The sequence below is a fragment of the Mus musculus genome, chromosome 4 (assembly GCF_000001635.26).
Source record: "Mus musculus strain C57BL/6J chromosome 4, GRCm38.p6 C57BL/6J".
Lineage (NCBI taxonomy): Eukaryota > Metazoa > Chordata > Mammalia > Rodentia > Muridae > Mus > Mus musculus.
This window is the reverse complement of record NC_000070.6, coordinates 149,623,761-149,651,124: the sequence shown is the minus strand read 5'-3', so window position 1 is coordinate 149,651,124 and position 27,364 is coordinate 149,623,761. Positions and strand designations below refer to the sequence as shown.

The following is a 27,364-nucleotide window of genomic DNA, read 5'->3' as shown; positions in this document are numbered from 1 at the left end:
CGCGCGCGCGCGCACACACACACACACACACACACACACACACACACACACACGTTCCTGCTCAGTCTGTGTGAGCTAAGCTTCCTTGCACATTGTGTAAATGCTTTCATCCCACGTCCTCCATCTGTGATAACTGGAGCAGAGAGTGACAGGCCACCAGCCTAACCAGGGCATCCCCTGAAGGTCACATGACACTCTAAGGCCTCTGACATTTGAGTCAACGGGTGGACCATCTGGGTTTGGGGGTCTGAATACAGAGAGAATTTAGCATCCTATTGGGCTTCATTCTGGATTGCGTAACAGAGCAAAGTCCCTCAGTGTCACTCTGCTGTGTGTGGTTTGTCCAGGACTCTCTGGCACTGGGGAAGACGGAGGAAGAGGCGCTAAAGCACTTCCGGGTGAAGTTCAACGAAGCTCTCCGAGAAAGCTGGAAAACCAAAGTCAACTGGCTGGCGCACAATGTGTCCAAGGATAACCGACAGTAGGAGGCGCCCCCTGGTGGTCATACGGCGGTTCCCTCCTGGCTTTCAGCCCTAGAGGTAAAAGGACAGTCCTGGAGACCAGGCATGTCCAGTGGTCACCAAAGGGACCCCAGAGCCTGAACTGTCCCTCATGGGGAAGAACCACACCACTGCTTCTTGTTTACACTGGTAATTTATTTATGACTCGAAATGTTTAAGGAACAGAATAGCCATAAATGGAAGTGCATTTCTGTGCAGGGGAGGGGTGATGTCCTCATGATGTCATCCCCGGTCAGCACTGTAACAGCACCTTGAGGATCGAACCCCTAGTCTTCCAACCTGTGGGTCTTGGCCCAGCAAGGACAGTTCTTGGGGCCTTCTTCCCAGGCTCCCAGCAGGCTGCCTGGAACAAGCCTGGCGGTCACCTGGTGCCTCCATCCTCAGCTCACCTCCGGCCACCGTTGTGTGGCCTACCCAACCAAGCCTCCGGCAGCTCTTGAGGAAGCCAGGAGCTTCCCTCTAGACTCAGGCACACTTGCTCGGCACTGCTGAAGCGACCTCTTGGGTTTGGGTACGGGAACGCCCTCACCTCTCATTTGCGGGTAAGAACACGATATGTAGACTCTGTCCCTTACCCCGATGGCTGGGGTAAGGGACCTGGCCTCCACTACAGTTAGTGTATTCCAGGCCTTGAAGCACTCAGACCGGTGCCCCATTTAGCTCCGTGTGGTCACGAATCAAGACGAAGGGCCAGCCAGAATTGAAGTCCTCTTCGAAGTTCGTGTGAGGGGCACACAAGGCAGCTTTATGGACGGACAGGACTGATCTCTTCCAGAGCTGAAATCGCAGAAGGCAGCTGGGGAGCTAGGCTCGAAAAGTGTGAGCAAGGACGAGAACGGAATTCAGTGTAGTCTGGGCAGTCAGAGGAACTCGAGAAACGCAGTCTCGGCCTCCTCCCAGGGATCCAAACGCCAGCCACCCGCCCGGCTTTTAGAGAGCCCAGCTCAGGGGTCGCACATGCTTATCGTCCCACCCCAAGCACATCTCCATGTATCAGCTGCCACCTCAGGACCTGGATCTCCCGGTAGCATTCTGAGACTTTGAGAACCATCACCGCTGTCTCGCCAGCAGCCCAGAACATGGCTCAAGGAGCCCCTTCATGTTGATGAGCCCAGGGTCCAGCAGTGAGCGGTGGTGCCTCCGCAGCACCCGCTGAACCCCTAGTCTGCCCCACCAACTCTGAAATAGGAAACGTGTCTGTGTGTGTGTATGTATGTATGCCATGTTATTTATTGAAAAGAGTCTAGGTGCTCTCTGGTGTGGCTGCAGATTCTGCACAGGCTCGGCCTTTCTGGGTTGGGTGTGTACTTGGCTGGAAGACGGGTTTTTTGTTAAGTTTTTTCCTCTCATTGATGGGGGCTGAGACCAGTTTGTGCAACCTTGACACAACAGGTAAAGACAGGTGAAAAGAAATAAAAACGTTTTTATGTTCTTAAGTTCTTGGCTCAAATAACAAGGGGACTTGGGGGGATACAGTGTACTGGTTGAGCCCTTGTCTGCGAAGTGCAAAGCTTCAGGTACATTCCTTAGTACCATAAAAATTAATAATCCTTGCCCGGCATGGTGGACATCTGTAATCCCAGCACTGAGCAGGCAGAGGCAGGAGGATTGCTTTAAGTTTGAGCCCAGCCTATCTTCATAAATCCCTCAACCCCTGCCCCAACCCGTACCCAACAAACATGACAGAATGGACCCCACTCAGGCTGGAGTTAGAACCAGAACTTTATTATAACGCATACACTTTCTGACCTAGTGTCGATATACACATCTTAAAGGGGACCCTGCGGCTACTGACACGACAGTGTCCCTCTCTTCGTTAGCCTGTTTCCATCTAAGAAAGCAGCTACAGGGGACAGGACATGGGAGGGCGGCCACAGACAGCACGGCGGCATCCTTCGAACTAGCAGCAACAGCAGCGAGGACTGGATGTCCCAGCTGGAGCAGTCTAAACTCTTGACTGTGAATGAAGAGCTGTGCTGTGTGGGTGGTACCTGCTGTCTCCTATCTGCTGGGTCTTAGATCTTAGCCCAAACCCAACAGCACGCGGCATCCCATGGGGCCTCTGGGGAGGAGAGAAAAGATTGTTCTGGAGCATTGTAGCAGTTTATCTTTGGGCCTCGGGGTCTCCTTTTGGTGCTGTTGTGCAGACTTGCTCAGAACCGTGGTCTTCCAAGCGAGGAGCCTGACCGCCTGCACCTTTGCTGTCCGTTCCCAGCTACACCATTTCACCAACAGGGAGGCTCACGTTAATAAGCAGAAACCATGTGGCTGCCAGTCACAGGCGTGTACAGGAAAGGCCAGGGGCTTTGGCAACATCCTGGCTGTTCCCAGCCTCTAATGTGGTTGGAGGCTCGTGGGGCTGGCCCCCCCAGACAGCACTTGAAAGCCATGGCCCCGGCCACGTGGCTGTACGGAAACCCTAGCAAGGGTGGGCCCCAGTGACTTGGGCCTCTCCAACCTGGTTTCTTGGGAGGGAAGAGGGAGGAAGAGGCCCTCCTGGCCCCGCATTCTGACTTTACATTCCTGTCCTGGACTACTAGCACAGAGGACACACAGAATCCCAATTTATTTACAAAATATTAAAAAGTCGGTTGGCCATCTACATATTAACCCCCTCTGCTCTCCCACTTTATACATGCACTAGTTTGGGAAAAAAAAATAAAAAAACTTTTAAAAATAAGAGAAATGGTTACTGACTGCGTGGGAGTAATTTTTCACCCTCTGTCGACAAGTCCGCTCAGTGCGGCTTCTCTGGAGGTCCCAGGTGCTGGTGTCCTCTCCCTGGCCGACAGGGAACTCCAGACACACTTGGGGTCTGAGGTGCTGTGGGGCCCCTGCCCTGGGGAGGAAGCGCCAGCTTCTAGCAAAACTGCAATGGTGATGGGCGGGGAGGGTGGAGCCGGTGGTCCCACACACCAAGCACGGGAGGACTTTGAGCAGTGGGGGAAGGGTCTGCAGACCTGCTGGTCAAAATGATTTTGTACATCGTGGACCCGTGGGGCTGGGAGAGAGTCTGGAGAGCAGGCGCTGAGTGCGGGTTTAGTAGCTGAGTGTGGAGTCATCCCATTCCAGCTGTCGGGTGGCATTCTGGCCGTCTCCGGGGCCTCCTTCCTCCTCCTCACTGCTCTCAGACTCGGCACTGGTGATGTCTTCCTCTTCCTCCCCATCTTCGCTCTCCTCCTCCTCCTCCTCCTCTTCCTCCTCCTCACTGCTGTGCTGGTCCTCATATGTCTGGCAAAGAGACGACGGCGTAAATCTAGCCTGTAGCCCCATCGCCCAGTGTCTATCTACTAAAAGCCACAAAGGAAAACACAGCCAACCCCACAGTGACAGAAGGGCCTGAGTGGTACTGGGAGTCGCCTCGCCAAAGTGACCCGGCAGGTGACGCTCTCATTAGCAACATGGATACCACTCACATGGGATGGGGTGCTCAATGCAGAGGGGCGGAGCTTAGTCCTGTCATACCACGGACATCTTGGGGTAAAGAAGCCAAGAGCGTCAGTTGCCTGCCTATGCTACTCACGGAGGCCTTCAGCAAGGGCTTCCTCATCTGAAGGTGACCCCCCTAATCTAATCTCACTGACCCAACCTGCAAGCACATGACCAGGGTCTGGGTCTCCGTGGCGCTTTGTGGTTGGCCCTTCTGTGCCTACCTCCATGGGGTTGACGGTGATGGTCAAGGCAGAGTCATCCCAGTCCATCTCATTCTCCTTCCCCGTGTCCTGGTCCCGCATCGTTCGCTGATGTGCAGCCCGGATCCGAAACACCCCCAGGATGATCATGAAAACCAGGAAGCTGACACACACCACAATCACCACTGTCGCCGTGCTGGGGACAACTGCCATGGGGTTTGAAGACCAGACACACAGCTTTTGTGACGCTGCTTACACCCAAAGAGCTCCCCCCATCCCATCCCTCCTTGGCCTCCTCAACTACTCTAGGTAGGTCAAATGGAATGTGTCAGAGTGCTTCCTGACTCCTAAACCCTAGGAGGAAGCCCTAAGCCTGCCTTCGCTCACTGGCTGCTCTGTGGCAGTGGTGAGCGAGCTTCCTTGTGTAAGTGACAGCATTGGGGTAGTTGATGGGCAGTAGTTGTGAGCTACGCTTGCTACCAGGTTTGTGTGTATGTGTGTGTGTGTGTGTGTGTGTGTGTGTCTGTCTGTCTGTCTATCCATCTGGACCCTACATACCACAGCATCCTGACCCACGTGCTTTCCCCCGTCCTACCTGCAAACGGGTGAGGATTGGCCAGGTTGTGACCAGACAGGTCCACAAAGGATCGATGTTCAGGGTGGACGAACTGTGGCTGGGCAGCCATGTGGTTGGCATGTTCCACGGGGTTGGCTGTGTGGATCACATTCACCTACAGCAGAGAGAGTGTCACTAGGCACCCCAAGTGTACCTGACAGGTGAATAGACGGTCGGCAGTGCTGCTTCCCAGTCTCCCAGCTCCAGGCTGGGGGCAAACAGTGACCAGAAAAACATCACCTGTTTACAACAGTGTGACAGTGTCACATATCCCAGAAACAGTGTGTCCGATGGCTCATTTGTAGTGTAGCTTACAAAAGAAGGCATTCACATCAGAGTAGGAAGCCACCCTGGCCTTAGGCGACAGCTCAGATCACCTCTTCCCATTCTTCTCACCAGCCACCCTTTGGCTCGAGTACATTTAGTCTCCTCCGCCCACCACTTGGATCAAGGTGGAGATGGCGGGCGGGTTGCTCAGAATTTATTTCTTCAGACCTCGGAGGCGCTGGCCCATGAAGTCAGCTGCGGCAGAGGCCACTGAAGGTGTCAGGGCAGAGTGTACTGTCCTTTAGCTGCTGTGGCCTCAGAGTGACTGTGGCAGTGTTGGCACTCAACAACCCGGGACCCAAATGTCCCTGTCAACGGGGCCGGTGGTCTGACACAGCCACCAAGACCACTTGGTTTCCTGGGGGCTCGTTCACAGACACTCTGTCGTCACACTCCAACTCTGCTCCTCAAGGCCTGTATGTCTACCCTGTGGACACAGCCAGCCAGCCCTGCTCTGAGCCTAAATAAGTCGCCGCCATGAACATCTGAAACCTTGGGAGCCCGAGTCAGGACATCTGATTACTTAATGTTCGCCCTTTGCGGTGGGCGCCCTGGACTCACCTCCACCTTGAACTCATTGCTGAGGTAGCGACCATTTAGTTCTGAGCAAATGAGCTTGAACTTGCGATCCAGCAGGGACCTGGTGTGCCAATTCCGATAGCGAAGGAGGTGCAAAACCTCCTCGTAGCTTGCCATGGTCTCCACGCCTGTAGGGTGTTGAGGGTGAGCAGCTTAAGTCTGGAGCCCAGGTGGGCCCTTGGGTCAGCCAAGCTGAGGGCTACAACTCTGTGACTTTCAGAGTCAGGGAACTAAAGCAAAGCAAGCAGGCATTTCTCCATCCTGGGGCATGAGCTGTTTGTTATGTGCCCAGCCCCACCCTGCACAAAGCACTGCCCGTGCCCCCTCCATGTGCAGAAGGGTGCCAGTGTGAGGCGGATGCACCAGTGCGCATTTGTAGGCAATGGGCAGGCCGAAGCCTTCCCCTCACCTGTGAAGACCACACCCAGGTCAGAGTGGCTTGCTTCGATGCCCTTCTGCTGGAGGCGGGTCACGTCTACCTCCAGGCTCTCCTGCTCTGCGTTCAGCTCATCCCCTTCCACTGTGACCTCACAGGTGTCCAGGTCATGCACAATTTCCTCTGACACCAGGGATTCTTGCACTGCAAAAAAAAAAAAGAGAGAGACCAGAAATAGCAGAGGCTGCAGGTGACATAAATACCCCACCCACCCACCCCCCACCCCCACCCCACCCACCCACCGTGCTGCCACATTTCAAAACCACAGTCAAGTGTAAGGACCAAGCATGGGAGAGTCATCTTCAAGACTTGGGGGCTGAGAGTGTAGTCAGTGGTAGAGTATATGATTAGCATGTTGAAGGCCCAGGCCCAGTCCCAGCTCAGTCAATAAATATCACTTAGTAAGTTCCCGGTAAGAATGGAGGGATACTTCCTTTGAGCTGGCCCTCAAGCTAAATCTTAAAACCCAACACCAGCTACAGCCAAGTTCCAGACACAGACTCAAGTGTTAAAACATTAAAACCTCCAAAACCAGCCGAGCAGTGGTGGCGCACGCCTTTAATCCCAGCACTTGGGAGGCAGAGGCAGGTGGATCTCGAAGTTTGAGGCCAGCCTGGTCTACAGAGTGAGTTCCAGGACAGCCAGAGCTATACAGAGAAACCCTGTCTTGAAAAACCAATCCAAACAAACAAACAAGCAAACAAAAAAAAAAAAAAAAAAAAAACAAAAACCCCTCCAAAAACTTAAAGGAAAAAGGGCCCAAGAGGAGGCTGCCAGTCAAGACAGAAGAGGCAGGCCCTGGGGGCAGCTGTTACCTGTGGGGTCCTCGGACCCATCTGCCTCGGGCTCCACCTCTCTGGTGATGGTGCTGATGATTCTCAGCTCAGGGAAGAGGGAAATACCCTCCGCGCTCTCAAACTCAGAAGCTGCGCGGGCAAAGTGGTGGACGCCACTCAGGCTGATCTTAGGCTCCTCCGGCTGCAAAACCATCACGTAGCCTTCCACCGGGGGCACCTCGATGCAAGCCGCCTCGTTGAAACACCTGTCAGAGAGGCAGGAAGAGGAGGGAGAGGCCGTGAGAGCCTTGTGCGAGACTCACTGGGGACAGCGGGTGGCTACTCCGGGAATGCTGTGGTCAGTACATATCCCACGCCTCATTCAGCTTCCCCAGATCAAGTGATGACCCACCTTCCCGAGCAGGGGACGCAAACAGGCTAAAGACCTAAAGGCACACCCATTTCCCGCCCAGGGGTAGGTGACAGAGATGGATGCTCTGCGACCTACTTGACGGTGCTGGTGATTTTGAGCCTGCGGATGCCTGGTGTGGGGAACTGCCTTGAGTTAAGGTAGGAAATGTGCTGCATAGCCTTATCCAGCTCTCCAACGTTGTCTCCCTCCAAGGTCAAGACCGCCTGGCTGGAGCTTGCTTGGATCTGAAATCAACATACCAGAGAGAGGAGAGGGGAACCAGGTCCCAACTGAGAGCGGCCAAAACTGAGAGGCAGTGGAGTCATCAGCCGGGGCTGAGTCTCGGAGAAGCTGTTTAGTCCCCAAGAACAAGATGCTCACATAGGGTAAAGTCCAGGACCCCGTGTCCGCCCTACCCTGCTGGCCCCACTCTCAGAGGGCGAGGCTAGGAGTAAGGTCAGGGGAGCTCTCACCTGCACGCCTCTGTTGGCATCTTCAGGGACCTGCAGGTCCAGCCCCTCCTTGCAGGTGTAGAGACAGTCAATCACCTTCTTATCCGCCAGTTTCCCAGAACGGACTGTGAGGCCAGCCAGGTTACCTCGGAAAAACTGTGTCATGTGCAGGTCGCCACCTTAGGGAGGGAAGGAAGCGAGAGGTTCGTTGGGCTTGCGGCCCACAGGCTCCTGGTTATGTCTCATGGCCGTGTTACCAGTGGTGGTGGCTTGATGGATGGACATGCAAGTTAGTTCAGAACAAACCCTGTTGTTAGCCTTGTAGTTTACATGGAAGCGCAATGAAAAATTAAATTGTTTATGATCATGCACATGGCCTGAAGAAGAGAGGAGCGGGAGAGGGGTCCCTCACCCACACCCTGAATGCTCAGAGGCCCCTCCAAGGTCCTTATACACCTGGCCATTCCTTGACGACAGCGGCCAAGGCAGTGCCATCACCGAGGTGCACAGACACTGCCTCCCTCCTCTCTACCTGCTCAACAACTGGCACCTATTGGCCAAGTACACTGTGGGACGCTCTTCCTGGCTCTGAGGACTTAGGAGCTGGGCGTGGGGGAAAGCCTGGCTCATCACACAGCAGGAACTCTGGATGCTTAGATTCTCCACATAAAACCCTCTGGGGCCTTCTACATGTCTACGTGTACAGTACTCACAAGTGTATGCGTGTTCACACATTTGTGCATGTATGTAGGCGTGTGTGCGATGCATACATGAACAGTATGTATGTTCATATATGTTTGGGTACATGTGTGTGTGTGCATGTGAGTCAACCTGAGGTTGACTCTGGAAATCTTACTCACTGAGTTAGGCCTCTTGGTGAACCCAGAGTTTGCCCATATAGCTGGTCTAACTAGCCAGCTTGTTCAGGAAGTCCCTGTCTTTGACTTCTGATCACTAGAATTACAAGTGAGCCACTGGGGTCACTCGCTGTTCAGGTATGTGGTAGGGATCTGAACTCCGGGCTCCATGCTTGCAGAGCAAGCAAGTCATGCATTGAGCTATCTTGGCTTCCCGGAAGCTCTGTTGAGTTCTATCTCTGAGGATAACAGTCAGGGAAGACAGAATGAAGAAAGCGAAACCCTAGAGGACAGACTTGACAGACCACAATAACCAGCCACAAACTACAGCTCGCCTTTATGTTAATGAAGGCCAGGGCCTTGTCACGTCAAGTCATCCCTAGGGAATTGCTATTTCTGTTTAGAATTTCTGTCCACTAGGACAAAAAAATGTAGAAACTGCTCTTCTGTCCTGTGGCTCAGCTAACTGATCACCATGAAGGGGCCTCCCAAACCCAGCCTGGGTAATTTTAGTGGGAGCCTCATGCAGTGGGCCTGGGGAACTCAAGGCACTAGGATCCCCACAAACGCAGCATACAGGGGTGTGATCTGCCCGCCTCTGCAGGGTTGATGGGGCAGGAAGGGAAGGAAGTCCCAGGAGGCAATGGGGAAGCTCAATGCAGGCAAGCAGCTGAAATGGTGTCTGGGGTCGAAATGCAATCTGCTCATCTCATGCGACATGTGGAATGGATCAACGTCTCATCTTTAAAGGAAACGCTATAGTGAATGGGGAATGCGGGTGGGGGTGGGGTGATCCATCAACCTGCAGAGGCCATCGTCGCAGGCTCAGTCTCATTGCCACTCTCCACTCCTGAATACTCTGGAAAGGCAAGACAGACGGCAGAAAGGACCAAGAGGTTAGGGCCTTCACACTGTGCTTTCAAGGAGCAGCCGAACATGGGCCCCAGAGACCAAAGTCCCCCTTGACTGCTGGGACACAGTTCACCTGCATACAAGCTTGCACTTGGTGACCTTTCCCCAGAGGTCACCAAGTGCAATCCCCCAATGCTTCATTTGGGGTTTCTCTTTTATACAGGCACTTCTTCTTGCAGAAACACAAATCGGTTTAAAGTAAGATAAAGACGCAGGCACACCAAATTCGCTGTTTAGCTGACATGACAGTGCATTCCTGGAGGTCTGGTTGAGCGTGGCACTGGAGCAGACGTAAATAAACTTTCAGCTCCTGGACAGGGTCTTCTTCCCTCCAGACAGGAAGCAGAATGCACGGACAAAACGGGAGGGGCTCATACCAGGTCCAGAATGTGGCACATGAAACACGTGAGTCTGTACTGTCTGGGTTTTAAGTACCAGAGGAAGGACGACGTTAAGAGGGACACTGGCTGACTGCCTACGGACCTCACGGCAGGCCTGGGCACTCACAGAGCACAGTCTCTACAGCTGCAGATCAGGGTAGAGAATTCAAAGCTTCCCTGGTGATTAGACACCCATGGCTGAGCACAGAACCCACTCCTTCTGTACTGTGTTTCGGGGAAGTGCCTCCCCTTGTCACACTGGCCACTATGCTGTGCTCGTTACTCCATGCAACCAGTGTAGAGATGCCCTGGGATGAGGCCAGACGTGTGAAGCGGGTTATACCTCCATGTCCACCCACCAGGATCTACAGTTAGGGGTGAAGCAGCTGCCAATGGCCCATCCTCCCCACTGTGATCTATCGGGGAGAGGGGTTCCACATTCACTGAAAGGCAAAGGGCAGCTTTTCCCGTGTGAACTGAATTTTAAACAGCATGTGTTGGTAAGGGCTAGAGAGATGGGTCAGTGGGTTAGAGCATGGGCTATTCTTTCAGAGGATCCGGGTTCAGTTCCCTGCACCCACATGGTGGCTCACAACCATCTGTAACTCTGGTTCCAGGGGATCTGATGCTCTCTTCTGGCTTCCACAGGCACAAGGCACACACATGGTGCACAGATATACATACACTCGGAAATACTGTAACACGTGGAGTTTTAAAAATTAGAAAAGGGCTGGCGAGATGGCTCAGTGGTTAAGAGTGCCGACTGCTCTTCCAAAGGTCCTGAGTTCAAATCCCAGCAACCACATGGTGGCTCACAACCATCCTTAACGAAATCTGATGCCCTCTTCTGGAGTATCTGAGGACAGCTACAGTGTACTTACATATAATACATACATACATACATACATACATACATACATAAAAATTTTTTTAAAAATTAGAAAAAAAAATTGTGTTGGTTTGGTGTGCAAGTCGCTGTCAGGCTGAGACAGCTGAGGTCACGAGGAAGGATGTGAAGTACCTGGTGTTTGATGGCAGTGACCCCGAAGCCAAAGGTGGCAGGACAGCCCAAGGTGGCCCACTTCACCAACATGATGGAACTGCCAGAGTGGAGTTTCCTTCAGGTTTATGCGTGTGTGTGCGTGTGTGTGTGTGTGTGTGTGTGTGTGTGTGTGGTTTTGTTTTTAGTTTTTGTTTTTCCTTACAACACATTTGAATATAAACCTAAAAGACATCTTATTTCCTCACAGGGAGTTGCACACACCGACAATGAACCTGAAGCGGTTCACTCAGTGTGCTCTCTTACTCCTTTGTATCCGAAAGAATTTCGTGAAAAACTGTGAAATTCAGCAGGGTGTGGTGGCGCATGCCTTTAATCCCAGCACTCGGGAGGCAGAGGCAGGCGGATTTCTGAGTTCGGGCCAGACTGGTCTACAAAGTGAGTTCCAGGACAGCCAGGGCTACACAGAGAAACCGTCTCAGAAAAACCAAAAAAAAAAAAAAAAAAAAAAAAAAAAAAAAAACGTGAAATTCAAATTCTCCTAAAATAAACAGATTTGTCTTGGGAATTAGATTCATTCATAGTTTTCTAACTAAAGTCAAGGCACTGTCTTCCTATGGGGAGAAAAATCCTATCTAAAGTCTCTTCACCCAGCACACACAGTGATGGTGCCTGGATTTGGGTAGGAGGCTGTCAGGCACACGGGTCACAGTGGGCGCGTGACCCTCCGAGGCCAGAGCAGGGCTCTGTGAATTTGAACAAGAACAGTTAATGCTTACTTCTAATAACTTATTTCCTTTGGCTATAAAGATAGACTATAAACCACAGCAGTGTGGGTGGTCACTGTGACCCTGTCACCAGGAGAATCATGGGTGTTTTTGTATCACTGCACAGTAGAGCAGGGATCAGCAAACTGTCCCCCCAAGTCCTTCACTAGTTTCAAATTACACTGTCTTCTGGTCCTGCCATTAAACCTTTTTCTCCCCTCTTAATGGGGCATCATGGGTATCACTACCACAAATCCACAGAGTCGATCCTTCTGTATGCTAGCCACTATCTCATCTTAGTTGGCTACCTAAGATCCCACAAGTAACCAATGTATCGTTTAAGGGGTTCAGAGGTTTCGCCAAACCAGGAAGGCTTCACCTCTCAGGGAATGAGCAAAGCCGCCTCTGATGAGTCACAGCATTTAGGTTCAAATCGCAGCTCTGTGCTGATCACCTGGATAATCTTGGGTTGCTCCTTCCCTGGGTCTCAGTTTGTCCCGCTCTATGAGAGGACTATGAAGCTCACCTGAGATAACACATAAGAGGAAAAAGGCAGACAGCCTGCCCCGGGGCAAACACAGGTGTCAAGGGTTTGCTCTGGCCTCGGGGGGGGGGGGGGGGGGGGATCATTCCTCCAGCAGAGCTTTCCAGAGTCCTCTCCAAATGTCCCCTCACTTGCAGGTTCCTAGCAAGCTCTTGACAGCTTGCTAAAGGGCTAAATACCACAGAAGAGACCTGCCAGCCATAGACATCTACATCTTTTATATTTCTGTATCTATGGTTCACTCTTTCCTCCAGCTTTGCAGACACCAATAATTAATAAACAGGTTTATATGCTGGTTTCCTAACCATACTTTCTGTGTGTGTGTGTGTGTGTGTTCTCAGGTTCAGGAAAGGTGATGTGTCTGTCGTACAAACACACCTTTAGTAAACAACAATCGATGACATGACTAGTGTTCCCTAAAAGGCTACGCACAGATAAAGGAGTCATGGATAAAAAGGCTCTGACACAGTGAGGACACGGTAAGGAGCTGTTATTTAATCCCCGAGGCCGTTCGTTACCTTGCCAGCAAGCTCCGACCACAAGCTGAGTCTCTATTTTGGTTGGATGAAGCGGGTAGTCCTCTGTCACAGAGAAGGGCTCATGAGGGATGCCGTCCACGTAGAGAGTCACACTTGGAACTTCCACATTGAGGACAAAGTGGTGCCAGTCCTCATCACAGACCTAGCCAAGGCAATGGAAGCATGACATGTCAACCAGCTGCTTAGCCAAAGACACAACCCCAGCTGCAGCAGGACAGGACCCAGAAGATGAGTCACGCGTAGGAATGACTTCCTAAAAAGAAAAGGATTTTAAAAGTCTGTGGAGAAAGTATTTCACAAACACATCCCACTGGACAGAAGGCCGACTTCCTCATCTCTCCGGCATTAGCTAACCAGCAGCAGCAGCAGCACAGGCCAGGGACTCAGCCAGGGGCTGTGCAGTTCTCCAGAAGTTTCTCCAACGGCAGGTTAGACATTTATCTCCTAAAAACTGAGGTAGCCCTGGCTGTCTTGGGACTGGACTTGGAGTCAGTAGTCCGTCAACTTTTACCTCCCAAATACTAGTCCTTTATTTTCGGACCAAAATAGCAGTATCACCAGTCAAGTTGTATGACAGAGCACATACATGTTCTCTGCTGAAATCCTCATCCAAACAGGAACATACAGGCTGAGGCCAGCTGGTGAATACCCACACATAAGGCCTGGGGGTCAAATCCCCAGGACCATGCATAACCATGCCATGGTGCCTGGCTGCAATCTCTCAGCAGCTGGAGAGTAGAGTTTGAGGCCAACCTGAACTATGTGAATCCCCGTCAGAGGAGAGGAGAGGAGAGGACGGGAGGGGAGGGGAGGGGAGGGGAGGGGATGGGAGGGGAGAGGACAGGAGAGGAGGGAAGGGAGAGGAGGGAAGGGAGGGAAGGAGAAAGGCAAAGCAAAGGGCAGCACCTCTGTGAGTTCAAGGCCAGCCTGGTCTACACAGCAAGTTCAGCCAGGTCTACAGAGACCCTGCCTCAAAAAAAAAAAAAAAAAAAAAAAAAAAAAAAAGACCAAATAAACAAATAAAAACATGTAACTCAGACTGCATGCCAAATTAAACTGAATTCCTTTACAGTAGTTAACAGGCATTATGAATAGACCAACTTAACGCAATGTCTGACTCCGTATGGAATCCTTATTTAAACAAACTGTAAAGAGACTCTGGTTCAATAAGATACATCTTTAAAACAGCTTGAAATTTGAACACTTACTGGATATTTGATTATCCTAAGAATTACTGTTACCTTTTCCTCTGTTTCCCTTTTTGGGGGTGGGAATGAGGGTGCTCATACTGGACCCAGGGTCTCAGCTCTGCCCAGCATGTGTAGTCACTAAGCCACGCCCCCAGCCTCCTTAATGAATGTGAGGGCTATGTTACAACTTAGAGACACAATGTCTATATTGAATGCAGCACTCTGTTCCGAATTTCTTGGGAGTTACTGAGTCACTTGGGGATGGGTAATATAAATTATTAACAGAGCACAGGTATAGTCAAGGAACAAAGCTGACAAGGGCTGCTCACTACAGAGGCCGGGCAGAGGCCCAGGAACGGCCCTTACCCTCACCTGTCTTCCTTATAAATCTGAAGTTTTAACAAATGTGAAACCACGGGACCCTACATGAGTCACCTCAGTAGGCACAGCCTGCAGCATCCACATGGAATTTTTTCCATGGCACACTTTCCTTAGCTTCTTGGGAACATATAGTAAAAGCTTTGGAGAAAGGATTATTTACATAAATAAAAACCACAACAGAAAGACTGGCATACCACAGGCTCTGTTCCCCTCTCATGGATACCTTGGTTTCTGGATCTCGCAACTGTTTCACAGAAAGTTGTTACATTTTAGCAAGCCCAGGCCCACCTAACCTAATGACCTGGCCCTCCTTTGCCCACTGACTCCACGAACCAAGTAACTCAGCTAAGCCAGAGCTTCCCCCTTCACAAGCTGTGTGAGTCTGGGTTTGCAGCATGCGCTGACTTCATTTCCTTAACGGAGATATTTCAACAGCCTTCCTCCTCCCTTATCACAGGAATGATGGGAAATCAGACCCCCAAAGACATCACCAAGAGGGGTGCTCTGTGGTCTCACCAGACATACATCTCCAGCTAGCAGTTTGTATGGCATCTGAAAGACACCAAGATGGCTGCCACTTGAACGTTTAAGGCAGCTTTGGTGCCTCTGAAGGGCTGAGTCAGTCTAGCACTCCCTGGTACAGTCTGGGACGCCAAGCCTTAGACTCAGGTGACCAGGCGATAATCCAGTCAACCATAACGGCACTTTCACTTTAAAACACAGATTCTTTTTTTTTTTTTCTTTTGGTTTTGCTACTTTTTTATTTTTTTGGTTTTTCAAGACAGGATTTCTCTGTATAGCCCTGGCTGTCCTGGAACTCACTTTGTAGACCAGGCTGCCCTCGAACTCAGAAATCTGCCTGCCTCTGCCTCTGCCTCCCAAGCGCTGGAATTAAAGGTGTGCGCCACCATTGCCCAGCACATTTGTGGCACATGGCACATGGGCCACAACACGTGTACACGTCAGAGGACAACTTGTAAGAGGTAGTTCTTTCCTTCCATCGTGGGCATGAGTTCTAGGGACCAAGCTCAGATTGTCAGCCCTGGGCGTGGTGGCGCACGCCTTTAATCCCAGCACTTGGGAGGCAGAGACAGGCGGATTTCTGAGTTTGAGGTCAGCCTGGTCTACAAAGTGAGTTTCAGGACAGCCAGGGCTATACAGAGAAACCGTCTCAAACAAACAAACAAACAAACAAAACAACAACAACAACAACAAAACCCAAATCAGATTGTCAGGCCTGGTGATAAGTCCCTTTACTTGGGGAGCCATCTCTTAGGCCCCAAAAGAACATACTATTTATGTTAGTATTTTATGTATAAAATGCACACATGGGAAAGGAGCTTAAAGAGTCTGATATGCCATCCTGTGACCGACGGATACACAGACCACAGTGTCCCTCAGGCTGTCACATCCAGAGAGATGAGACCTGGCCAGGTTCAGCTACTCACTTGGTTCAGCTTCCAGTGGAACTCCGCAGGCCTGTATTTCTTCTCCTCAGACGGGTCCTGACGGAGGAGGAAAACTAGCCTGCACCCGTGGACGTAGAGCGAATAATGGTGTCGGTTCATATCTGCAAAGACAGACAGTGTCTGTGGGTAAACTGCCAACTTCAGGCCCAAGGGGAGAGTAAGGACTGGCTCCTTAATGGATTTAAAGATTTGATCTGTACAAATGAACCCTCCAGTCGGGCCAAGACAGGGGTTAGAAACGGATACACGGGCACTTTACTGAGTAATCTACTGAGTAAAACTGATAAACCCCCAGGCTAGGTCTTGTCTCTCTTGAGGACAAAGTGTCCCCAGCATAGAACGAAGAGCAGCCAGAGGACCCAGTCCCTGTGAGGAGACTCTGAAGAACACTAGCCAGTCCAGGGACCCAACAAACCTGTCTTATCCGAACTGCAGAGAATTGTCTCCTTCTTCCGGCCAAACGGCCCATGCCGCATCCACACGGAGATTGTAAAGGGTTCTTTAGGGTCAAGGGTCACAACGCCGTCTGGAATCCTCACGGCCTGCGTGCCGTTGAACTCAAAGACCTGGTCACTGTCATGGCCGTTGTCGGTGGGGAGGCCCACAGTCCAGTTGAAGGAGCTACTGGGGGACGGGAGCAGCTCTGAGGTGCCGGCAGCAGCCCCTGAAACCACAGGGACAGGACTTGTGAGTTCCACGGAAAACAGGGAGCCTGGGAGTGGTTCAGTGCCTCACTAAGGGGTTGGAATGCTTGCGGATTTGGTTTTGCTTTTCCTGAAAAGTAAGGCATTTTTCTTGTCTTAATGGAAATGTAATTAATAGTACACAGATAGTAACCTCAGTACTTGAGAGGCAGAGGCAGGGCTGCCACGTTCAAAGCCTGCCTGGGCTACAAGTGAGTCTTTGGCTACAGAGTGAGTGAGACAAAATATCAACACCAAGTCACACTCTCTCTCTCTCTCTCTCTCTCTCTCTCTCTCTCTCTTTCTCTCATACACACACTAATGCACACACTCACACAGGCACATTCTCACACACACATGGACACTCTCTCTCATATGCACACCCACACACACTCTCACACACACACAAACTGTGGATTTTCTGTTTTAAGGAGAAGAATGAAGAAGATAAAACCTAGCCAGGCATGGTACACAGGCCTATGGAGGCAGAGACAAAGACAGACATCTCTGTGCATTCAGATTGCCTGGATTACAGAGTGAGAGTCAGGCTAGCCAAAGCTATGCAGTGAGACCCTATCTCAAAACAAACAACCACAAAATTACTTTAGATGTTCCCGCCCAAATATACACTTTTGTGTGTAAACACTTCTATCCCTTTTTATGAATATATAAAAGAGTGGTGTGTGCATGTGTGTCCATGTTTGCATGTATGTGGGCATGCATGTGTATGGGTATGCACATATATGGACAGCCTTTAAAAGGCTGTGGGAAGGAACCCTGAAAACATGAGTTGAAAAAAAAATATATTTATATAATTTCCTAAGAGCCCAGGCCTAACCTCGCTCTTCCTAGGCGTGGTAGGACTAGCAGCCTCAGAGCCGGATGCCATCTAGCTGGTTTACTGTCTGTGCTTGCATCTGTAGGCAGACCTCTGAATTCACTTGCAATGTTTAAAGAAAAAGTGCTTGCTGTCTCTTTCTAAGAATCAAGGGGCTGGGGTCCTGGAATACTGACTTGTGAGATAATCAGGAGTAAACCTGGAGTAAATGATTGAATTGATATGGGCTTTGGCCAGGGAGAGATCGAGCAAACCCAGGGAAAGAACTGCTTTGAGAGCTAACACAACTGTTTTTAGATTTTTTTCTCTGGCTTTCTGATATTTTTTGGTCAGAAAACCTGAGAATTACTTTTAGAATTTCTCTTAACAGGATTTCTGCCTTAGCTGGAAAATCCAGGGATTTTTTTTTTTTCTGGCAGCTTTTCTGACTTTGATTGTAAAACCTATGATCTATCCAGAGAGCTTTTAGCATTTTTTTTTTCTAGCACCAGAGAGCTGTCTTGTAAAGAAAGCTGTGCCTAAGAGAGCTGTCTCAAGCAGAAATCTACCTGGAAAGCTGTCTCAAGCGGAACACAGGCTGTCAGCTTGTGACCCACGATTTAACTTAGAGTTGTTTCTTTCTCTGTTCCCACACACCCCTTCCTCAGTACCCCTCTCCAAGCCGAGGCTGGTCCCTGGCACACCTCCAGCCCACAATGTGCTTATTAAACTGGAATCCTGCTGTATCTGCAATACATACGTACCTGCTTCTTATGCTTCTATAGCACAGCTTAAAGTGGCTGCATAGCAGTTCACTGCACAGATACGATGTAACTTACTTAGTCCTCTCTCTGGGACAGGGACTGAGCATCTATGTGTCTGATGATTCTGACCTAAGGATAAATTTCTAGAACTGGAACTACTGCACCAAAGAACGGGGGAGAGAAGAGAAGGCAATGAGGTGACTCAGCACAGGTGACTCAGCAATGAGGTGACTCAGCACAGATGACCTAACTCAGCACAGTCCCCAGAACCTGAGGAGTGTTGGAAGGAGAAAACCCACTAACACGAGACATCCTCTGACTTCTGCATGAACACCACGCCACACATGCCCCCCACACACGTAAAATTAAAAAAAAAAATCTAATTTAAAAAAGAGCAGAGGGAAGATTTACAACCATCAGGACATACCGTCAGGGTAAACTTTTTGTCCTCCCTTCTCGAGCTGGGATTGAACTCAGCCTCATGCATTAGGTAAAGCACGTGCCTTTCCAACAGTATGCCCTATGTGGCCTAGGCGGAACCAGAACTCATGGCTCAAAGGATCCCCTGCCTTTAGAATAGCTAGATTACAGAGCACATCCCCAGACCTGGTTCCTTGTTCTTATGTCACCCATCCCTGATGACTCTGAATATACGTTACTTTATTTGAAACACAGGCTCTTCAGTGCGGACACATACGTAATTCTGAATTGATTCTGCAGGGTCTGTATACTCCCCATGCCCGTCCGGAATGAAAACCAGACAGCAAGGAAGCCAAAGCCACTTCAGAACACTGCGTCTGTTCTACCCATCAGTTTACTGACCAAGTCACAGGGGCTGGGATCCTAAGGAACTCGCCTCCCTGAGACAGAGGGCTTCAGACAGCAGACCTCCTTACCACAGAGCCGGTGAAGGGACTTCTCAGAGTAGGTATCTCGGTCGCAGCCTTTCCCTATGTGGCTGGTCTCCAGCTCCACCGTGGCCTGCACAGAGGCGACAGGCTCGTCACAGGTCTCCAAGTGGATGCTCGGGAAGACAGCCAAAGCACCCGTGCCGGGCTCATACTCAATTCTGCTGCTCCAGCCTGCGTTGGCCCATGGATGGGTGTGAGAGAAAGAAAGGAAGCTCGCAACCACGTTTTCTATGGCGCGTTCGTTTCAGAATGGATGTAAGAGCTAAAGGGACGGCAGCTCACCTTGCCACCCGGGGCTGCAGGTGGGCTTGACGCTTATCTTCACTAGGACGTCCTCGGTGGCTCTTTTCTTCCCACAGTCGTAGGCTGTGACTGTGAGCTTATACTGATGCTCTTTGCCATAGTTTAGCTTCTCTGTGTTCTTAATATAACCTGGCAGAAAAGGGAAGCAACGATGAGAACCATCTTTACTTGGGCTGTGAGGGAGGGACAGACAGAGCTTGAAGTAAACCGAGTCCCGAGATCACAGCACTCTGCCTTCCTGCCAGAGCCGAAGAACACAGGGAATCCAGGCTTGAGAATGCCAGGACTGTTTGAACCCACACAGCCCGTCCCCCGCTTATTCTTGTATTCTTTCTACACTAGTCTTAACTGTGTAGCTCTGGCTGTCCTGGATCTCATATTATACAGGCCAGGCTAGACCTTGGCCTCCCACGTGACAGGATTAAGGACATGTACCATTCACCCAATGTTTGTTTGTTTGTTTGTTTGTTTGAGGCAGGGTTTCTCTGTATAGCCCTGGCTGTCCTGGAGCTCACTCTGTAGACCAGGCTGGCCTCGAACTCAGAAATTTGCCTGCCTCTGCCTCTCAAGTGCTGGGATTAAAGGCGTGTGCCACCACTCCTGGCCACCCAACTTTTTAAGAACCCTTTCATTTGGTGTATGGGTAACTGAGCTCCAGGCTAACCTGACTGCAGAGTGAGTTCCAGGACAGACAGGGCCTTTAACTTAAATGAGTTTGTTTTTATTTCACATATGTGTGAGTGCCTGCATGCATGTATATACACCACACACATGGCTGGTGCCTTTAGATACCAGAAGAGAGTGTTGGATTCTCCTGAAGCTACATTTATCGGTAGCTGTGAGCAGCCTGATTTGCCTGCTGAAGACTGAAGGCAGGTCCTCTGTCCTGGGTCTGTGGAGCCGTCTCTCCCGACCCGACAAAGTCTCACATATGAAAGGCACGGTTCTACCAGAGACTGCAGTGTGCATCAGCTTATGAGGGAGACACCATGTTATCATCGAGAAGTTATTTCACGAGCTACAAAGAAGCTGAGTCCTTGTGTTTCTCCCATCAGTTACTCAGGAGCCCAGGTTCTGGCAGGGGTAAGAGGATATAAACCCCATCCTAGCTACAATCCCAGCAGTTAGCAGGCTGAGGCAGGAGGATAACAGATGTGAGACCACCTTAGGCTACACAGGAAGACTCTGGCTCAGTTAAGAGCACACTGCTCTTCCAGCAGACCCATCCCAGCACCCACAGCGCATGACTCACAACTGCCTGCACCTCCAGATGCAGGGGATCCAACACCTCTGGGCTCCCAATGTACCTGCACACCCATGCATGGACCTACACAGAGGCATGTAATTACCTGTACTCCTGTGCACGGACCTACACAGAGGCATGTAATTACCTGTACTCCCGTGCACGGACCTACAACAGAGCCTGGCAGTGATGGCGCACACCGTTAGTCCTAGTACTCGGGAGGGAGGCAGAGACAGGCCGATCTCTAGAGAGTTTGAGGCCAGCCAAGTCTACAGAGTGAGTTCAGAATAGCTGGGGATACACAGAGAAACCCTGTCTTTAAAAACTACATAAGAGCCGGTCGGTGGTGGCAGACACCTTTAATCCCAGCACTCAGGAGGCAGAAGCAGGTGAATTTCTGAGTTCGAGGCCAGCTGGTCTACAGAGTGAGTTCCAGGACAGCCAGGGCTACCCAGAGAAACCCTGTATCAAAAAACCAAAAAAACAAAAAAACAAAAAAAAAAAAAACAAAAAAACAAAGAAAAGAAAAACTAAATAAATAAATGTTCATTTATATAATACACATATTAAAATAAATTTTATTAGTTTATGTTATTTAATATGCTTAATAACATTACATTATTTTATGTAAAAATAAAATAATTTTAGAAAGAGAGGAAGGAAGGAAGGAAGGAAGGAAGGATGGATGGATGAACGAACCCTCCCCTATAGGATGAGGCAAAAGGAGCGATAGCGTGGTCCGGTACGAGAACATTTGCCTAGCAAGCACAAAGCCCTGCACTGGATACTCAGCATTACCACAAGTGTGTGTAAAAGGTAACCGCTACAGGGACACCATGCCCAGCTGCAGGCGGACGGAACCGAGAAGACAGACATTAAATGAGGACTTTACTGGACTTGGCTTGGAGACGGAGAGGCCCGAAGAGCCCAGGCTTGAGAGCGGCTTCAGACCAGCGAGTTAAGTCAAACCCGAGGGACTGGAGCTAAGTGGACTGCAGGCAGCCTGCAAGCTCCCCTCCCATGCTTGGCCAGCACCGGGAAGTCAGGTCAGCCTCTGATCTCACCGGAGGGGCCAGGCCTCACGAGGCTCCTCCGTCCTTACCGTCTTTGTCCACAGTGAACGGCACGTCTGGGGTGAGAATCTCGTAGCTGCAGATCTGGCTGAACTGCGGGGAGCAGTCTGCGTCCACAGCCTCCACCCTGAGGATGCTGCTGTGCTGCTTGCCCTCCACCACGGCCGCCTTGTACGACTTCTCCTTGAACACGGGGGCGTACTCGTTCACGTCGTTCACCTGGATGTGCACGGTCGCTCTGGACAAGAAGAGGGAAGGCTGTTGTGGGGGGTTCTGTCCTGCCTTTTACCCAAAAAGCAACAATTCTTTCCCTGATATTGTTTTGTGAGCTCTCTACAATGAAGCCAGAATATAAACGCTCTGGACAAGAAGAGGGAAGGCTGTTGTGGGGGGTTCTGTCCTGCCTTTTACCCAAAAAGCAACAATTCTTTCCCTGATATTGTTTTGTGAGCTCTCTACAATGAAGCCAGAATATAAACGGAGTTGCATTCCGTTTAGTTTGGCACAGAGACACGGGAAGTTAAAACCCGGACATGAGCTGATTGTTCCGAGCCCTAAGAGCCCAGGCGGCTGACTCAGAAAACCGGTGTAACTAAAGAGGCAGGATTTTCTTTCAGTGTGGGGGCAAGATGTGAAGGGAGATGAATTCATCAAACAGGGACGCACTTTCTCTGGCCATGAAATTAAGATGCATTACTACAGAATCTTATAAACATACAGCCAAAGGAAGAAGGGTGAGAAAATAGAGAAAAAATTTCAGTATATGAGCTAAAATAAATTCTAAGGTAGAGAAGTGGCTCAGTGAATGACGCGCTTCCCACGAAAGTATGAAGGCAGGAGCATTGAGCCCCAGCACCCACAGATATGGCCATTCATCTGTAATGCCCTGAATGGGACTGCAGGACAAGCTGGCAAGCTGGGCTGGCCAAACCGTGAGGTGAGCGCCACCTGCAGGGAGAGACTGAGCATCTCCACACAGAAAGCTGAGAGCAGCTGAGAAACGCACGCACCCCGGGATATCCACGCAGTTTGTGAACACACATTACACACACATGTAAAAACAAAGAAACTCTGCCCTCCTCTGAAGGAGGCTGTCACTACTGGGATGTCATCCAGATTATGCAAGTACAGGCCTATAGCAGAGGCACCCCTTCCCTCCCCGCCCTATAACTGGGTACCGCCAAATCAGTCTCCAAACGATGACACTACGGGCTTCAAGGACTTCTCGCTTACCAGGTATCTATCGTCTTTTGGGAGGGCAAATCTGTAGCTGAGAGCCCATGTAATGCACAGGCCCATCCTTAGCACACACTCAAACTCTTCTCAATGAATAAAACGTCACTGTGTGAGCCGGCCACACATTACTCTCACCACTGCAACACACCATGCTGTTCACCTGTAAGCGTCCCGACCCACGCTCATCTATGTCGAGTGCCCTTACCATGTCCTGTGACAGACAGAATGTGGCCCACACAGTGTAGACACTGAGGGGACTCAGCGCTCAGCAACATTAAATCTGGTGTTGAAGGGCTGGTGAGAAAAGTCTAGGGTATTAAACCTGTCTCTTCTAGAGCCCTCTCTGTTGGAGTACACCCTCTGCTCGCGGGAGACATGTGAACTCAACGCAGGATGGAGGAGGCCTGTCTGCTTCTTTCACAAGCTAGCTAGCTTACGCGCTGAGGGTTTACAGGAAATAATAAAAATAACAGAACCATTTCCTCAGGGAAAACGTCAATACAGGACCTCGTGTGTGTGTGTCTGTCTGTCTGTCTGTCTGTCTATCTGTCTGTCAGTCATCTGTCCATTCCTGCCTCCACCCTCCTCCAAGAACAGGCACGAGCCACTATTCCCAGTGGGACTTTAGTTTCTTTACCAAGAACACTCAGTGGGATAAACCATTCATTCTCTTTTCAAAACCTGTTTCCAACAGGTTCTTTCCAGAAGCTGGACACAAAAGGGAACATGCAGGCTGGAGGCCGCCCTTTGCGACCGACCCAACTGATTCCCCACAGAACTCTTCCTGCTCCTTTTCAGAACACAGAGAAGAACCCAGGGGCCAGCTCCTGACTGCTCCTCCCCCATGTACACTCATCTCCTGGGTGGCTCTTTTTGGACACTGTCCGGCCCACTTACTTGTGAGACTTTTTCACACCGGTGCCATCGGGGCCCTTCCCGCAGTCGTAGGCCTGGATGGTGAATGTGTAGTCTTTCTGTAGTTCACAGTCCAGTTTCTCTTTTGACCGGATTATTCCCTCACCCGTGGACTTATCCACTACCACGGCATCAAAGGGGACATTCTGCCCGTGAATTTTAAAGCCACAAATCTCACCTGGGGAATAAACCAGACCGGGTTAGTACATCTGCCCCTCGAACCGTCTGCACATTGCCCTCCGCCCCCAAAGAAAATAGGCGACAACAACTTAGCAGCCAGGGGGTTTAGAGGGTCCGTGGACAAAGCGGGGACGTTGTGCTTCAGCACGGGTGAGTTCTGGGGCTTTATTAGATAGAAGCGGTCTGGCTTTCCAAGCAACTGGTTTACTTTGCATCCATTCATGCAGGGATACAAGAGAGAGGACAAAGGCAGGCATTCCACAGGAGCACTTAGATGGCTGAAAGGTAAAAGGAGTCTCCTGAGTGACAGCCAAGGCCAGGCTGGCCAGGCGACCCGAACGAGCTCGCTCGGCAGCTCTTCGGGTTTGGGAAAGGATAAAATACAGAGTTAAGCATCGAGAGAAGATGTGGAATCAGCATCATAATTACAGAAATTCTGTCAAGAAAAAAAAAAAAAGAAGAAGAAGAAGAAAAAGTCTTCCTGTGCAATGAGCCTGGCTAAAATTAGGGAATCAAAACAAACCGCTAAATCAGAGTAGTAGAAATACCAAGTTTTCAGGCATCCATTTCAACGGCTGGCATCACTGTCTGTTACAGGAGGGGTGTTAGGGTTCCTTAGCTCTGGGCATCACACTATGGAACCTAAGAGGGGCGCCAGCCTGGGAACTTCGCTACTGCGAAACTGTCCTAGTTAGAAAGGTCCAAGGTTCCACGCCTGCCCGTGGGAGAACAGATTTAATGTCTGATGCATATGTGAATCTACAAAATGTATTTCATATAAAAATAAGACTGTGCTCTTTCACAAGTCCAATGAATAGGAGAAAAACAGTGCTAAACAAGAAAGCCCAAGTAAACAAAACCATGTGGTCCTGAACATGTAGTTCAAATGGATGTCTGAGTTCTAGATATTTCTAACCAAGGGTCTGGTTACATACAATTTCCATAAATACACTTAAAAAAAAAAGAACAAACTAGGAGGATAAATAGGGAGAAACGGCATGGCAGTTGCTTCTGTTTAATGGCTGATTCCCAATTTTATAAACAAGTTAGTGGGTTAATATTCATAAAAGGGAGACAAAGAACCCTTTATCACCTTCTTTGGTGACTGTCACCTCAAAACTCTCTAAAGGGAAAAAAGACAAACCCATGTCAGTAATTCAGGAAAGAAACGACTAGGGAATTACAAGGAAACAGTCAGAGCTGCGACACAAAAGCTGGACAGGTCACTTAACACAGGCTAATCAGACAGCTGCTACACTCTTACGAGAGAATCCTTCGCACCAATTGCTACTTTGAATCCTACTTACCATAAACTATGTAACTTCACAACTGAACTCTCTCAGGGATGAGACATTCAAAGCTGTTAAGGTTTCCCTTCCCAATAACCCAATACAGCCCCAACCCCACCTCCTACCCCTCCATCCCCCCACCCCTGTCATTAGGACTTTCCCTTTTATGACTATTAATAAGGAAACCTAAGTGTTCTTATTTGCTTGTTTTAGAGATAGGGTCGCACTATGTAGCCCAGAATGGCCCAGGCTAGCCTGGAACTCACAGAAATCCCCTTGCCTCTGCCTTCTGAGTATAGGGATTAAAAGTGTGAGCCACCACGCCTGAACTATGTTCCTATTTTTAAGCTAAGTTCTCTAATTACAACTCTAGAAGCATTCAATTCATCATTAGATTTACTGAAACAAAAATCTGGAGCTAATGGACTTGAGCCTTTGTTCCCACGAACACACTGTGTCTAAAGTACCCGATCAGAGCAGCAGACAGAAGTGCCTGCTAAGGAAACAGAAGCCAGGTCACAACAACCATCCCAAGACAGCTCTCTGGTGGTGACCACTCTGTTGACTAGATATCACCTCGTCAGTGCCAACCCAGCAGGCCACCCCATGCCCACCATGGAGAAGATGCCACTCTAGGACTGCAGCATTGCACAAATTCCCCTCCTTTTAAGTGGCTTTACCATACATCTCCATAAAGAAGAAACACTGCTTCATTTTGCTTGTCTTTAAGGCTTTAAGCATAGTATTAACATGGAACGAAGGTTTTGTGCCTTTCACCCAACCTCACGATCTAAAGCTCAATTGTCCCACTGATGCCTGAGTCAGCGGCTTAACTCATCTGCCTAGCAAGCCCTTAACATTCACGGTTACTAAAACCACTTTCCAGTCTGCCTACAGCGCAGTCTCAGGCCCTTTGCTGCCTGTGAACAGTTGGCAGGAAGCATTTGTTTCCATCTTTTCTTTTCTTTTTTTAAAAAAAAAATTATTGATTTTATGTATAGGAGTACACTGTTGCTGTCTTCAGACACACCAGACGAGGACATCATCTCGCTACAGATGGTTGTGAGCCAATATGTGGTTGCTGGGAATTGAACTCAGGACCTCTGGAAGAGCAGTCAGTGCTCTTAACCACTGAGCCATCTCTCCAGCCCCGTAAATGGTTTTTCATAACATGAGAATATGCTACTAAAGTACAAACATCAGTCTTCATAAGTAATGTTTGGCTGGACCACAAACATGCTCACTGGCTCAGTCCCCAGCCGTATTCTCACGATGATGGCTAGGTTCCCTGTCAGTTTATACCTCTGCAAGAGACCTTATGGACTACAGAACCTAAAGCATTCCCTGTCGAGATCTTTAAGGAAAAAAATTATCTGAGATAGAAGAGCCAGGTGACATGTGATTCCAAATAGTATCCTAGGACATGCTAATAAACCGTGTTATAAATATACTCTACCAGCATTGGTTTTACAACTTTTAATTTGTGTATAGATATGCACATATGAGTAACAGTACCAGGGAAGCCACAGACATCAGATCCCATGGGAGCTGGAGTTATAGGTGGCTGTGTTTGCCCGGCACAGTTTCTGGGAACTGTGTACACTCTTAACCAATAAGCCATCTCTCTAGCACTATAAAATACATTGAATCCTAGTTGCCAAACGTCCCAATTCCTTTTTTTTTTAAAGATTTATTTATTATTATATGTAAGTACACTGTAGTTGTCTTCAGACACACCAGAAGAGGGCATCAGATCTCATTATAGGTGGTTGTGAGCCACTATGTGGTCGCTGGGATTTGAACTCAGGACCTTTGGAAGAGCAGTCAGCACTCTTAACCGCTGAGCCATATCTCTCCAGCCCACGTCCCAATTTCTGACTGAAGTTCACTCTTCTGGCAAGAGAGGCAGCTCTGTATCGAGTGAGCTGGTGTTCCTGACAAGAGCTGTGTGTTCCTGCTGATGAGCACAGACCAGGACCGTGGCAGGAGAATTTGGGTACCTCCACTAGTGCCACACATTCAAATGAGAGGGTGAAGATGCTTGATGCCAAGCAACGACAGACAAGTCAGGGCCTGAGCTGCTCTGGAATGCCTGGGCTCTACTGGTCCTCTTGACTCAGCCTCCACAGTGGCAATACTGTGCCACCCACTCAGAGAGGA

The 27,364-nt window shown here is 49.8% G+C and overlaps 2 protein-coding genes across 31 annotated transcripts in view; one reads left to right on the top strand and one right to left on the bottom strand.

Moving 5' to 3' along the window:
* Pik3cd (phosphatidylinositol-4,5-bisphosphate 3-kinase catalytic subunit delta) overlaps positions 1-1,957 on the top strand; it is a 53,399-nt gene extending 51,442 nt beyond the window's left edge. For 17 of the 25 annotated variants that reach the window (XM_006538646.1, NM_001029837.2, XM_006538643.2 and 14 more), the window contains one exon: positions 348-1,957. In XM_006538646.1, the coding sequence (XP_006538709.1) occupies positions 348-485 (138 nt within the window). In that variant the 3' untranslated portion in view covers positions 486-1,957. The remainder of the gene's footprint in view (positions 1-347) is intronic. The other 8 variants (XM_030253312.1, XM_017320038.2, XM_006538647.4 and 5 more) reach the window with 1 other exon arrangement.
* Positions 1,958-2,225: 268 nt separating this feature from the next.
* The window catches only part of Clstn1 (calsyntenin 1), a 63,789-nt gene continuing 38,650 nt past the window's right edge, over positions 2,226-27,364 (bottom strand). For 3 of the 6 annotated variants that reach the window (XM_030253693.1, NM_001290989.1, XM_030253692.1), the window contains exons 3-18: positions 23,718-23,913; positions 21,614-21,822; positions 19,248-19,397; positions 18,951-19,136; positions 16,206-16,454; positions 15,770-15,891; positions 12,730-12,892; positions 9,411-9,467; positions 7,773-7,930; positions 7,396-7,544; positions 6,927-7,153; positions 6,085-6,255; positions 5,658-5,803; positions 4,749-4,884; positions 4,175-4,359; positions 2,226-3,752 (exon numbers count right to left, since the gene is read on the bottom strand). In XM_030253693.1, the coding sequence (XP_030109553.1) occupies positions 3,561-3,752; positions 4,175-4,359; positions 4,749-4,884; positions 5,658-5,803; positions 6,085-6,255; positions 6,927-7,153; positions 7,396-7,544; positions 7,773-7,930; positions 9,411-9,467; positions 12,730-12,892; positions 15,770-15,891; positions 16,206-16,266 (1,767 nt within the window). In that variant the 5' untranslated portion in view covers positions 16,267-16,454; positions 18,951-19,136; positions 19,248-19,397; positions 21,614-21,822; positions 23,718-23,913 and the 3' untranslated portion in view covers positions 2,226-3,560. Of the gene's footprint in view, positions 3,753-4,174; positions 4,360-4,748; positions 4,885-5,657; positions 5,804-6,084; positions 6,256-6,926; positions 7,154-7,395; positions 7,545-7,772; positions 7,931-9,410; positions 9,468-12,729; positions 12,893-15,769; positions 15,892-16,205; positions 16,455-18,950; positions 19,137-19,247; positions 19,398-21,613; positions 21,823-23,717; positions 23,914-25,008; positions 25,039-27,364 lie in introns of all 6 variants that reach the window. The other 3 variants (NM_023051.5, XM_006539093.4, XM_006539094.4) reach the window with 3 other exon arrangements.